The sequence below is a fragment of the Ailuropoda melanoleuca genome, chromosome 10 (genome assembly GCF_002007445.2).
Source record: "Ailuropoda melanoleuca isolate Jingjing chromosome 10, ASM200744v2, whole genome shotgun sequence".
NCBI lineage: Eukaryota > Metazoa > Chordata > Mammalia > Carnivora > Ursidae > Ailuropoda > Ailuropoda melanoleuca.
Window position 1 is genome coordinate 57,725,523 of NC_048227.1, and position 13,212 is coordinate 57,738,734.

At 45.5% G+C, this 13,212-nt stretch overlaps 1 protein-coding gene across 12 annotated transcripts in view; it reads right to left on the minus strand.

Annotated features, from left to right (window-relative positions):
• The window catches only part of SCML4 (Scm polycomb group protein like 4), a 105,659-nt gene that overhangs the window by 54,723 nt on the left and 37,724 nt on the right, over positions 1-13,212 (minus strand). For all 12 annotated transcript variants that reach the window (XR_004628062.1, XR_004628061.1, XR_004628063.1 and 9 more), the window contains exon 2: positions 202-416. Coding sequence is in view for 6 of the 12 variants with exons in the window: in XM_019797627.2 (XP_019653186.1) it covers positions 202-416 (215 nt within the window). In the remaining 6 variants the exon portion in view is untranslated. The remainder of the gene's footprint in view (positions 1-201; positions 417-13,212) is intronic.

Consider the following 13,212-nt stretch of genomic DNA (forward strand, 5'->3'; position numbering starts at 1 on the left):
TAAAAAGGCACACGACAGGGACAGCATGCATTGGGCGCCGGGGTGGAACAAGGAGGCCCTGTCCGCGCCGCGCTTCCCTGAAAGAAACTTATTCTCGGCCCGTCGATCCCCGCTCCCAGCCTTTCCTCACCCCGTGGACTTCTGCCCAAGCACCCGGGCGGCCCAGCGTCGCTGTGGAGAAAGGGGATGGTGGAGCCGTACCTTGTACCCAGGCTTCCGCCCTCTTTTCTTTGGGATCTTCACCGCTGGCAGAGCGCCCGCCGAAGCGGAGTAAAGGTTATGCACCGCCATCTTCATGGGTGTTGCGTGCAGTGGGGGTCGGCCTCGCTTTCTCCCGGGGATCCTCTGAGACTGCATGTCTGCTGGTGCCAGTCTTACAGAAGGAAGTGACAAATCGCCCACACGCAGCAGAGGTGCTAAGAATTAGTCCAGACACAAAGCAAAACAAAAACAGAAGGGTTTGTTTGGTTTGCAAGGCACACATGTATCCAGTTTGGTGTTTTTGGCCATACCTATCCTTTACTGGTCGGCAAGACCAAACACGGGAGAGCCAGGCACCACGAGGAGTTTTTACAGTGCTGTTGGGCTTCCGGTGTAATTTCCAGGAGGGCAGAGTTCCACAGGGCTGTGATGAAGTAGGGAAGATGCTGGCTAAGGGGCAGAGGACAATAGATTCCCAGTTCCAAACACAGCTGAAAGTGTCACCAGCAACGAGACTTCGTCAATGTGTGTCTCAATTTCCCCAGCTTAAATTTGAAGTGATATAATAATAGTATTAAATAAATACAACCCTCCTTTCACATTCAGTCCTGTCCCCTTGGTTGGGTTATAAATGGTTATGACCTTTATTTTTCCTGTGAAAGAAATGTAATGATACAAATGAATTGTATTAAAGTTATGTCCCTTGGGGGACCTGGGTGGCTCAGTTGGTTAAGCGTCCAACTCTTGATTTCGGCTCAGGTCATGATCTCAGGGTTGTAAAATCGAGCCCTGCATGGGGCTCCCACGCTGGGCATGGAGCCACTTAAGAGTCTCTTTCTCCCTCTCCCTGTGCCCTCCCCCAATCTCTCTCTCTCTCTCCCTCTCTAAAAGAAAACAAGTTATGTCTCTTGATCAAAATATGGAGAGAGATTTACATACAGAGATGTTCATTTTAACACGATTTAGAATTGCAAAAATAAAATGGAAAGAGCCCAAATAACAAGCATTAGGGGAATAGTTCATATATCTACAGAATAAAACAATGAACTAGTTAAAAGCCTTTAACAATACGATTTCAATAACATGAGTTTGAGTGAAAAAGCATCTCATAAATTGCACATAAAAATTATCACCACTACACAAAAATTTATGTGGTGAAAAAGTGAAAGGAGACATGCTAACATGCTACCAATGACAAAGAGGGTGGGACTGTGGGTAGTTGTTCACTGTGGACACATCCTTTCCCCCATGCAGATACCCCACATACGATAATATTCATAGCATTAAAAATATTAATAACGAGCTCCTTCAGGTAGAGTTGCCTAAATCTTGGAGGAAGAGGCAGTTGATCGACTCCAACCCAGAGAACACGGTGGTATCATGAGCTCAGGGGTCAGATTTCCTTGAATGCTCAGGATTGTGACAAGTAGGACAGAACATTAGACCCTACTGCTGGAGGGATGTTTGGTGACAAAATTTATTTCTGGGTATGAGTGGTAGCCACCGTGGAAATGAGAAGCTTTCGCTCAAAAGGCTACACAGAGTTGGGAAAGGCGATGGAAGTAGTCCCCACCTTCTGGGGGCAACACCGCAGGAAACACATTGTTTTGCTCAAGAAGGAAAATATCAAATAGTGGATATATGATATCTGAAAACATGACAGGGAAAATTGGGGGCATCTTTTACAAATGTCAGTTCACTTTGTTAATTCTCTGAATATTAACAGTATTCTCTCAATAATCTTAATCGCTCTTGGAACTATCACACCTAGTACATAGAATTTTAAAGCATAAATTTGTTGTTAAGTATTTCAGGTAGATAGACAAGCTGTTGAGGATGTCAGTTTTCCCTGTTTTTGTGTGAGAAAAATAACCCCTCTCATTGACTCTAAGATGCGTGGTGTATCACTCATTAACATCTCTGAAATCACAATGTATCCTAAAGTGCCGTAAGCCCACCAGAATTCCATAAGGAGCAATTTTTCTTTCTTATGGTACATGAAACAGTGAGGGGTGCTATTATCAAGGGCATCTTACAGTCGATGAATCATGATCAATGAAGATAAACCCATCGACATGTGAACAAAGCTATCATTCCATTTCTAGACTTGGTGTCAGTACTCCACAACGCCAACAAATATCCCAGACACTCATTTTCAAGAAAGAGGCTTCACAAAACATCAAAAACACACCAAAATTATTTCAGTAGCATTTTTGCTGTGCAGAACTTGAACTGAGTCCCATTCTGAACTATCATGATCAAGTTCCTGCTTCTGCATTATTAGTTATCTTTACATATTTGGGAAACAGGATTTTTTCTAGTCTAGGACCTATTTTTCTACCCTTCCACTTTGCTTCTAGTGAGGAGGTCAGCAATGTGTCTAACATTAAGATCAAAAGTCAGTAAGAGAAAACCCAGGACCAGGGTAAGGCATTGAATCTCTTTGTTCCTGCAGGTGAAGGTATATTCGGCTGCAGTCCCTCCCTGGTGAATTGTGATTCTCGGCTCACTTAGATTCTCCCTCACAAAAGTCTTCTTGTTGAATAGGTTCTGGGGAGTAAAGGAAGGGTAACTAATTAGGATATTATCCTACTAATTTGTACCACTCAAAATTACACTGAACGATCCCCAAATTTCTCGGTACATTAGAAAAAAATATTTCCTAGAAAAATAGTCATCTTTTAACTGGGCTTTTCTGTTTTTCTACTTCTCTTTCTCTACTGTAAGAGGGAAACAGGACTTGGGCTAATTTCTACGTCCTTGCTTCTGTAGAAGTACATCTATCTCAGGATATGAAGGACCTTTCCCGAAAACTGAATCTGATTAATGAATTTCATGCTAGTGGAGCAACGATGAACTATCATTGGTGGCATACAAAGCACAATAATTGGGGAGACACTTGGAGGTAGGTCATCCACGGATCAAGAAGGTACTATTTTCCCATTCCTTCTCACAGAGCAATACAATTTTAATACACAAGTAAATGCAATGTTAAGTAACAAGACAGAGACTTTGAAAAACTGAAGAGGTTATTTTAATTAGGGGGGATTCTCTGAAAGCCTCCTTATAATGATTTTAAAGAGTTGGGGAGAAATGCTTACAAAGTGGTATTTTAATAACAGACCCAGACACTTTGGAAATGTGTGACAAATTATGACAAAATTCAGGGTCCCCAAAAGTCTCCCTTTCCAAAACTAAGACACAAACCTCAAAATAAATAAATAAATAAATAAATATAGTAAAGATTAATACTGAGAATAAGGAAGGATCCCAATCTTGGAATACAGTGGAAAGAAGACAGATGAGTTTTTTTTTTTAGGGAGAACATAACCACGGAAGATAGACAATGACCGTTTATCAGATTTTTAATGAAAAGAGCAAAACTAATAGAAAAGGAAAATACTCAAAAATATACTAAGAGGCTGTCTTCCATAATGAAGAGGTTCTCTGTGTCTTAAGAAAAGTTCTTTAAGAATACACAACAACAACAACAAATCCTAATGAAAATGATATACTCAAAGGCAAAAGGAAAAAAATCTCTAAGCACTTCAGCAGAACAAATAGATCATTTATAATGGGAAAAATAAAAAAGCTAGCTCCCTATAGCACCATTAGCCAGAAAATAATGGAGTCACCATAGTGGCTTTTTTTTCCAGGTGTTTATAGTTGCCACAATTCCTCCCACCACAGGGCCTTTGCATATGTAGTTCCCTTTGCCTGGAATGCTCTCTTTCTTCTCCCTTCGTTTACTCCTCTCATTCTTCATCAGTTAGGTCACAGAAGCTTGTCCTGACCTCTCATTTGATTTTCTAAGCCTCGAGTTCCTCAACTGTGACACGAACCCTCTGCAAATACAGCATCCACCATGGAACTCAGACAAGGGAAGCAGGTAGGAACACGAAGACAGCACCACCTGCTGTACCCCTGGCCTAGTAGCCACCTTCCTTCCGCTGTATCCATGACACGGTAGTAGGCTGACTTGTTTGCTGTGAAGGGCAGACCCTTCACAGTTCTTCATGAAATTCAATAAGAAGTAGAAGGGCTTTCGTGAAGAAAATAATATTTTTAAAAATCCTACTTATGCCCTAAAATAAGACTCAAATAAGTAAAAAAGGTTATGCTGTTATTAGGCAGATGGATACTTCTAAAATACAATTATCACCTAAATCATTCTATAAATTGAATACAATCACATTTAAAATCCGAATGCACTTAAGGAAATGAAGACAACACAAAGGCCGGGGGGGGGAGGGGCTTGTCTTTCCAGTTTCTAAAATGTATTATGAAACTATAACAATGAGAGCAGTATGGTACAGAGATACGCAATCACATCGATGGAAAAGTTAGTCCAGAAATTAAACCCATATTAAGTTTCCATTTGCTTGAAATCTAGGATCACATGTCATACCAGTACAGGAAAGCTCAACAAATGACCTGCGGAAAACAGACACTTAGAAATAAATACAATTTCAGCTATATTTGAGCAAAATTAATTCTAGAGATATCAAAGACTAAAACATAATTTAAAAAAAACAAGAAGTACTGTAGACAATAAATGTCAACACTTTATTTATTTATGTTTAAAGATTTCATTTATTTATTTATTTGAGAGAGAGTGTGGGGTGGCAGGGGCAGAGGGAGAAGCAAGCTCCCCGCTGAGCAGGGAGCCCATCTTGGGCTCGATCCCAGGACCCTGAGATTGTGACCTGAGCCGAAGGCAGAAGCTTAATCGACTGCCACCCAGGCACCCCTATTTACTTATTTATGAAAAAGATTTTATTTATTTATTTATTTCGGGGAGCAGAGGGAGAGGGACAAGCAGACTCTGCACCAAGCGTGGAGCCAGATCCCAAGACCCTGAGCTCATGACTTGAGCCTAAATCAAAGTCAGAGGCTTAACTGACTGAGCCACCCAGGTGCCCCAAAGATCAACATTTTAATACTCTTGGGATGTGGCCGGACTTTCTAAGAACGTTGAAAAACTCAGGAAACAGAAATGGAAAGATTAATACGCATGACTACGTAGAACACGAATGTTTTCATACAGTGAAAGTAAAATATGAAGAAGGGTAAAAACAAATGAAAATCTGAAGAAACTATTTGTTACATATGGGACCAATGAAAGGTTACTACAAAAAACTGCTTCAAGGGGCACCTAGGTGATGCAGTCGGTTAAACATCGGACTCTTGGTTTCGGCTCAGGTCATGATCTCAGTCCAGGGATCAGGCCCCAAATTGGGCTCCAAGCTCAGTGCAGTCTGCTTGCCCCTCTCCCTCTGCTCCTCCTCCCTACCACTCTCTCTCTCTGTCTCTAAAATAAATAAAATTTTTCTAAAAAACACTTTCAAATTATTAAAATACGAATAAACACTGAAATAGAAAAAATGGGCAAAAGACACAGGTAATTCAGAGAGAGAGAGAAATGAAGGAAACAAGGAAGAAAGAGAGGGAGGGAGGGAAGGGGGATGGAGGGAAGGGAGGGAAATAAGTGGTCAATTGTCAGAAGAAAAGATTCTAAACTTTACTGGTAACCTCCCCCAAAAGCACATTGAGATATCATTTATCGCTGATCAGATTGCTAAATGTGAGTAACCCAACCAATAGTTCATGTTGGTGAGGGTAGAGGAACAGGCATTCCTATTTACTATTGGTAGGGGTGGAAACTGGCTAACCTTTCGGAAGGACGACGGAAAATCACTTAAGAACTTTCACGTGCACACTTCCTAATCCAGCTGTATTACTCCTAAGGCTCTATCCTAAGAGGATAATCTGAGAAGAACACAAAAATACATGACCAAGGATGTTCTTTGCACATTGTTTGTAATAGTGAAATACTGAAAGCAATCAAAATGTCTCTCAAACCATTTTAGTTAAGTAAATTATTTCACATTCATAAAATGGATACTTTATGAATAAAATATTTCACATTCATAACTTGTAAATTTAAATATGTGTATGTGTATACGTATCCATATGCTCCTAACATATGTAGTATGGTTCTATTCATATATTTTTTATGTATATAGATACAGATAAGTCTGCATGTATTAGGCACAGAAAGAGGTCTTGGAAAGATAATCATCAAAAGGCTGATGGTAGTTGTCTCTGGGTGGAAAGATATTGAAAGATGTGTTTGCTGTCTTTGTACCATTCTGCGTTGTCTGAATTTTTAAAACTATAGGCAGAAAAACACTAGAAATCGAAAAATAAACAACGAGTGAATAATTTTCATTGTCTGGGAGGGTTTTTTTGTTGTTTTGTTTGTTGTTTGTTTATTTTTTGGAACTTGTGCTTCTTTAGATGGCCTTTGGTTTTCTTGTTTCCTCTTGGTTTGGGCTCGCGAGCTACAGAGCTTCACTGACCACTGCTTTAACATCCTAAACAAACCGTGACCAAAAAACAACAACAGCAGAAAAGGACTTTATCACCCAAAATAATGGAAAAGGTTATTTCGGAGCTAGTAAGAATGCCGTAAATAAGGGGCAGCTGGCTGGCTCATTTGATAGAGCATGCAGCCCTGCTCTCTGGGTTGAGCTTGAACCCCTCATTGGGTGTAGAGATTACTCAGAATGTCATAAACAGATGGTGGACAGGGAGAGAGAACCAGCTCTCAAGAAAGAAGCAGCTCACTGCCTGCCCCCTCCTTGATACCACCTTCCTCCAGGCCCTTCCACTGAGGGACCAGGTGGCAGTTGGGTTACTGCCCTCCCCCGACGATTTCCCTCATCTCCAAAGACCTTAAAAGACCTCAAATGCTGTCCGAAGACATCCTTTCCATGGACACATGATCCGCTACAACCAAACATGTCCATCACTTGAGAACTCTCAAAATCCCGGATGTATGATATGATACTTCTGAATTTCTCTGCTTTCAATTGCAGACTTCAGCGAATACAGACTGCCTTAGTTCAGGTCAGATTGGAAGCCATCTTGGAGCAAAGAGCTTTAGTGAACATAAAAGAGTCTGTCCCTAGAACAGCCTCATCACCAAGTCTATAAATCTTCAAGTTATAAACCTTTCAGCAGTTGTCAAATCCTGGCCTGACATATTAAATCAAGTGATTTACTGCTGGTTTCCTAAATCTCCCTCTTCTTATCAAAACAAGGCTTGGCTGGAAATATTACAGCTGAACCAAGAGAAACGGAGATCTGGCCTATGAACATGGGAATGATATTTTACCGGTTAGCCTTGCAAATCTAATACATATACACCTAGGTGCTGGCTAACAGTGCCTCATCAAGGTAAAGATCAAGGAATTACCAAATCCAAACCAGACACCAATCACATGGCCCCAGTGAGTCACCTGACTCAATCCAGAGACATGTATTCATGCACTCACTCTTTCATTTACTCCTTCGTGTATCAATTCAGCCAACAAATATCTGTTAAATATCTGTTAAATCTGTCAACAGACCGTCCAGTCTTGGCCTCAGTCTCGCATGTCAGGCCCCACGCAGAACTGGACCCTCATGGAGACTGGTGTCCTGTGTGGCCTTGGAACGTAAGGGCAGGAGCGGAGATTTCAGTTGAGTGTCAAATACTGTGTGAGGCACTTGGAGTACAGATGAGAATAAATAAAACACACCTCCTAAGATACTCACTGTGGAGAGCGGGCAAGTTAAGAGGGGATAACAATATGCGGGAGAGATGGTGTAACAGAGGTTTCATGTGAAATGCTAGGAGAACACCAAGGAGAGGTTGGAAGGAGTGGTGGCAGGAGAAGCCCACACACACGTAACATCGGAGCTAGGATAAGGGGGAAGCAGGCTCCCCGGCGCGCAGAGAGCCCGACACAGGGCTCAGTCACAGGGCCCTGAGATCATGAGCTCAGCTGATGGCAGATGCTTAACCAACAAAGCCACCAGGAGTCCCAAAATGGAACTTCTTAATACACATTTTCCCCAATTCTGACACAAAAATTGGGCCAACAAAAGCCAAAGCCAATGTCCACGTGTACTCACTCCCAGCACTCACATTTTGCTTTCTGATGCCATTCTCCACTTTAAATAAAACCAAAAACTCCTTAAAGATAGCCAGTTCCATATCTTGGGGACAGGAAAAGGTTAGGATTAGCTTGAAATGTCTTATTATTACCAGAACAAGGATGATTTTAAGAATATCAGCAATGATGCTAAGAGGACAAAGAAGCAAGTTATAACAATTTATGAATCAATAACAGCAATGACAACAGCAATGGTAATATGATGAATTGAAATAATTGTGAAAAGCTGGGAGTTCTTTGTGATAATCAGAAACCTGAGATAAAGTGCACTAAACTCTAGCTGCAATCATTTTACTACAATAGAAGGGTGAATAGAATTACATATAATTAATTTTTGTTGATTTTTTAAAATATAGGAGAGCTTATCCATAGGTATTTTATTCCGTTAATTACATACCAATATGCCCTTGTCTGTACCTGTTGAAATAGACAGGGGTGAGTACAAAGAAACTGTAAATAAGCCAACTTGTCCTGGGAAAATAGGAACTGACCCAGGAACAAAAGGGACTGCTTAGTCCCAGTTGTCCCACAAAATAACCAGGTAGAAAGCCAGTTCCACAGGTTGTTCAAAGGTGATGAGTCTGTTAAGTGTCTTGAGAGTAGTTGTAATGTGCAGACTTGTTCCCTCAACCCCCCGAAAAGAAGCTTCTAGATGTGCCTAGCACATGTAGGGAGACTTCAAGACATCGGTGTGTCCTCCACGGGTGGAGCTCCCAACTTTGCTGTGGGGTACTGTGCCGGTGGGGGTTGGGGGGGCAGCAGGCAGGGGTGGGGGTTTCCTGCCTCCTGTAAGCAGCCATCTGCGGTGAGGACAGATTCTAAAAGTCTCTCAAATCCATTCCACCCTTGGCTGAACTTATAAAAGCCCCTCCCCTTTGTCACCCAGTAAGGGTGCAGCAGCCAGGGTGACAGAGAGCCAAGATTCGCATATTTAAGGGGCGGTAGGAAAGATGCAGCCGGCAAGAGCAGAGAATATACACAGGGAAGTGGGGAAAACACCATTCTAATCTGCAGGATTTGGACAAACTTTGGAGCATTGGAGACATGAGATGGGCACACCAGAGACACGAACAATTCACTGGCAGGGTAGCTACTCAGCTGGAGCCTGAATCTACCTATTTTCTGGGACCCGGCCGTCCCCTCAGCTGGCCTGAGAAGAGAGGAGCTGCTTTGAACTCCAGCACCCCCATCTGGGCCCAGGGGGCCTGGAGCGGCCCCTCGGAAGGTGATCGTCAGAGAGCACCGGGAAGCAGGTGCCAGGCCCGAGAGGGACCAGTCGCCACCTCCTCGTTTCAGATGCCATGTCTTTCCTTTATTTTTTTTTTTTAAAGATTTTATTTATTTATTTGACAGAGATAGAGACAGCCAACGAGAGGGGGAACACAAGCAGGGGGAGTGGGAGGAAGAAGCAGGCTCATAGCAGAGGAGCCTGATGTGGGGCTTGATCCCATAACGCTGGGATCACGCCCTGAGCTGAAGGCAGACGCTTAACCGCTGTGCCACCCAGGCGCCCCCATGTCTTTCCTTTAATCAAGTCCTGCACACTGACAGGCCTCCCCCCCTGCAGGTGATGTCCCTCCAGAAGATAGCCCTCTGGAGACAGGGCGGGGGGGGGAAGGGGGGGCCCGGGGCCTGTCTTCTTCAGCTCTGTCCCTCACCCTGCCCTTGCAATTCTCTATGTGACAGGGGCTGACCCCTGAAGCGGTTTTCCAAGGCTGCCGTGGCAGCCGGATGCTGGCTGGATTGCCCAATGGGAGGTTCTTGTCTGAGCTTGAAGGGTGGTGGTTGGCGGGGGTGAAGCCAGGGAATCTAACACCCCCTCATTGGTTCGCTGAGTCTCTGCCCGGGATTCTCCCCTGTGGTAACCTGGTCTGCCTTCTGCAAATACCACCCCTTCCCTCTGCCCCTCCAGCCCCGGGGTGGATGCGACCACAGAGACTGTGGCTAACTGTCCAGTCTCCTGCTTTGGCTCTTTCACCACCATTCCTCTGCATTAAATACTCAGTGTCTTATTTTTTTTTTTAAGATTTTATTTATTTATTTGACAGAGAGAGACAGCCAGCGAGAGAGGGAACACAAGCAGGGGGAGTGGGAGAGGAAGAAGCAGGCTCCCAGCGGAGGAGCCTGATGCGGGGCTCGATCCCAGAACGCCAGGATCGTGCCCCGAGCCAAAGGCAGACACTTAACGACTGTGCCACCCAGGCGCCCCTCAGTGTCTTAAATAGGAAAGAGATTTCCTAGTTAGACCCCGACAGACAAACGGGGAGAAGGATGGCATCTGCCTGCCCTATAGTCAGGTCAGTTAATGACCAGACAGAATGGAAACTGTCTGAAAAAAGCCTCGTTTGAGAATTGCCTATCTTTTCTGCTCTCTCGAAGGGTGGAGTCTGTCTACCTGCGGCCGCACCTGGGGCCACGCCTACGTGCAGACCCATGGGTTGTGAAAAGCAGCTGGGGAGGGAGGAGAGAGGATGCCCTCTGCCATGGCTGTGGGCAGCAGAATCGTGGCTAAATAAAATGAGAGCAGATGATCTTCAAGGTAAAGGTTGACATTTACACAGTCGCGTGTGGAGCATGCTATTCCACGGAGGCTGAGCAAGACACATAAACACGTACACACATACACATGCATACATGCTTCTACATGCATAAATATCTCTGGAAAAGTTTAAACATGGTAGCAGTCATCTCTCAGAGGTGGGGGTGTGGGAGGGCTGGGGTCTAGGGACTGGAGAGCGAAAGGGACTTTCCACCTTTTGTATCTGGTGTGTATTCAAAATAGAAAAACAAATTCAATGTATAACCTCTTAATCCAGAGAAGAGAGCGTGGCCCTGCCATCTGTAGACACTGGTCGGCCGGGGCCAGCTGCCCCAGCATGGAGGACGGGGGATGGGCCCGGGGCTCAGACATGTGGGTGTGGCACTCATCACATGGCCACGCTTGTGTGCATTTGCACAGGACACCACAACCCCAAATAACCCCGAAGACTTGACCGATCAGATCCCCAAGCACTTCCGTGGGTGTTCATAGCGCATAAAGCATAGTATTAGGTGCGGTGGAGATGACTCCAGGCTTACAACGCTGGCCTCCAGGCCTGGCTCTGCTCCTCATCAGCTGAGCGATGGAGACAAGTCACTCAACCTCTCTGGGCCTCTGCACAGGTTTAGATCTCTGACCTCCCTGTTGGGCTAAACTGACAGATTGCATCAGGGAAGAGGCAGCAAACCCTTGTTCAATTCAGACAGTTTCTTACCTACAAAGACAGTAAAAGCAAGAGGAGTACCAACTCCCCGGTGTCCCTCGTCCCACAGGACAGCACAGAAACAAAAGGGGCCGGATGAATGCTTTATGAGGGGTGTGGCACCTGCTGCCGGGGAGCCACCAGGCTGCAGAGAGCAGTCTGAGAGTCTGCAGCTGTGCCCTGAAGGAGAGCGGAGCGAGAGCTCATCGGCCCCTGGGGGCAGTGAGAAATTGTCCTACAAGAGCCTCCCAGGCAGGTGCTGAAGTGAGTGGCAGGTGATCTGGAAGCAGCCCTTCACGGTCCTCCCGTGCTGTCCCGCTCTGGGAGGGAGTCCTCCTGGATTCACAGGGATTCTGCCAAGACTTAGATCAGCTGAGCTCCAGCCTTGCCTGTGTGGCCTGCGTGGAGACGTGCAGAGGCTCCGAGGTGCCATGGTGGAGCCAGCCCTCTACGTTCCCGTCCGGCTTGGAGAAGCTTGCCACTTCGAAGGGGAGAAGGCATAGCTGTACATGATCTGCCGGGAGGACAGCTCTGAAGCAATGCATATCCTCAGGGTGAGGACCGAAGGGCCTAGAACGTCTGGAGAGAAGGTGTCCTATGGGGCTGAGGTTCTCGGGGCCGCAGGATAATGAAGGGAAAGCCAGAGCTTGGGGTCTGCCAGCTCCTCTCCACCCCACCCTCACCAGGTCCTTTCAGCCTAGCACTCCCTGAGGGATCTTGTGCACCCTCTTCCCTTGCTACGGACCCTAGAGGACATCCAAGCTGAAGGGCTGCCCTGTGTGCAGCCCCTGGAGATTACCCCGGTTACCTCCCCCCTTCCAGAAGGCTTTCAGGGGCTTGAACGTAATAATGAAAGTGGCCTCCTTCCTATCTGAATGAGAGGTAGGAGAACTCAAGGTAAGTCAGTCACGAAGGTTCTCCTCGGACACCCCTACCTTGGCATCTCCACTCACGGTTTTCTTTAAGGCTGGAGTCAGGAAAGTGGTGTTGCCTGATCTTTGCTCAGCTTTTCGAGAGCGCTCTATCTCTATCCTCTCTTCAGAAAGCATCAGCCTCTGTGTGAAATGTGAAGCCTTTCCCCTTGGCTAGATGGAAAGGAATCACCTTCAAAGACTTGTGTGTCTCAAGGCAGTGGCTTCCTAAAGCATCCCTCCCCACTGCCCCTCTGCCTGAACAGAATGTTGTTTTTTTTTTAAGATTTTATTTATTTATTTGACAGAGAGAGAGGCAGTCAGCAAGAGAAGGAACACAGGCAGGGGGAGTGGGAGAGGAAGAAGCAGGCTCCCAGCAGAGGAGCCTGATGTGGGGCTCGATCCCAGGACTCTGGGATCACGCCCTGAGCTGAAGGCAGACGCTCAACGACTAAGACACGCAGGTGCCCCAGGACAGAATGTTTCTGTTCTACATCCTCCTCTGCGGCTGTGACTGAACAATTTCTACCATAGCACCTGCGGCATGGCATTCCACTTATTTGTATACTTGTCTGTCTCCCCCAATATACTCGAGCACCTTGAAGGACACTATGTCTGGACCAATGTAGTCTATTTCAGCGTCTGGCACATCTTAGGGACTTAACACATGTTTATCAAATAAATGATGAATGAATGAATGAATGAATGATCAGCAGCCCAAACCCTCTTCCCAGACTCCTCTCATTCCCCAGCCCTGAGGCATCAGGATCCAGCCCAGAGCACTTGCCTCCACCAGGCTCAGCCCAAGAGCTGCTTTCTACCGAGGCCACTCCACCAAGACACGGCACCGCGTGC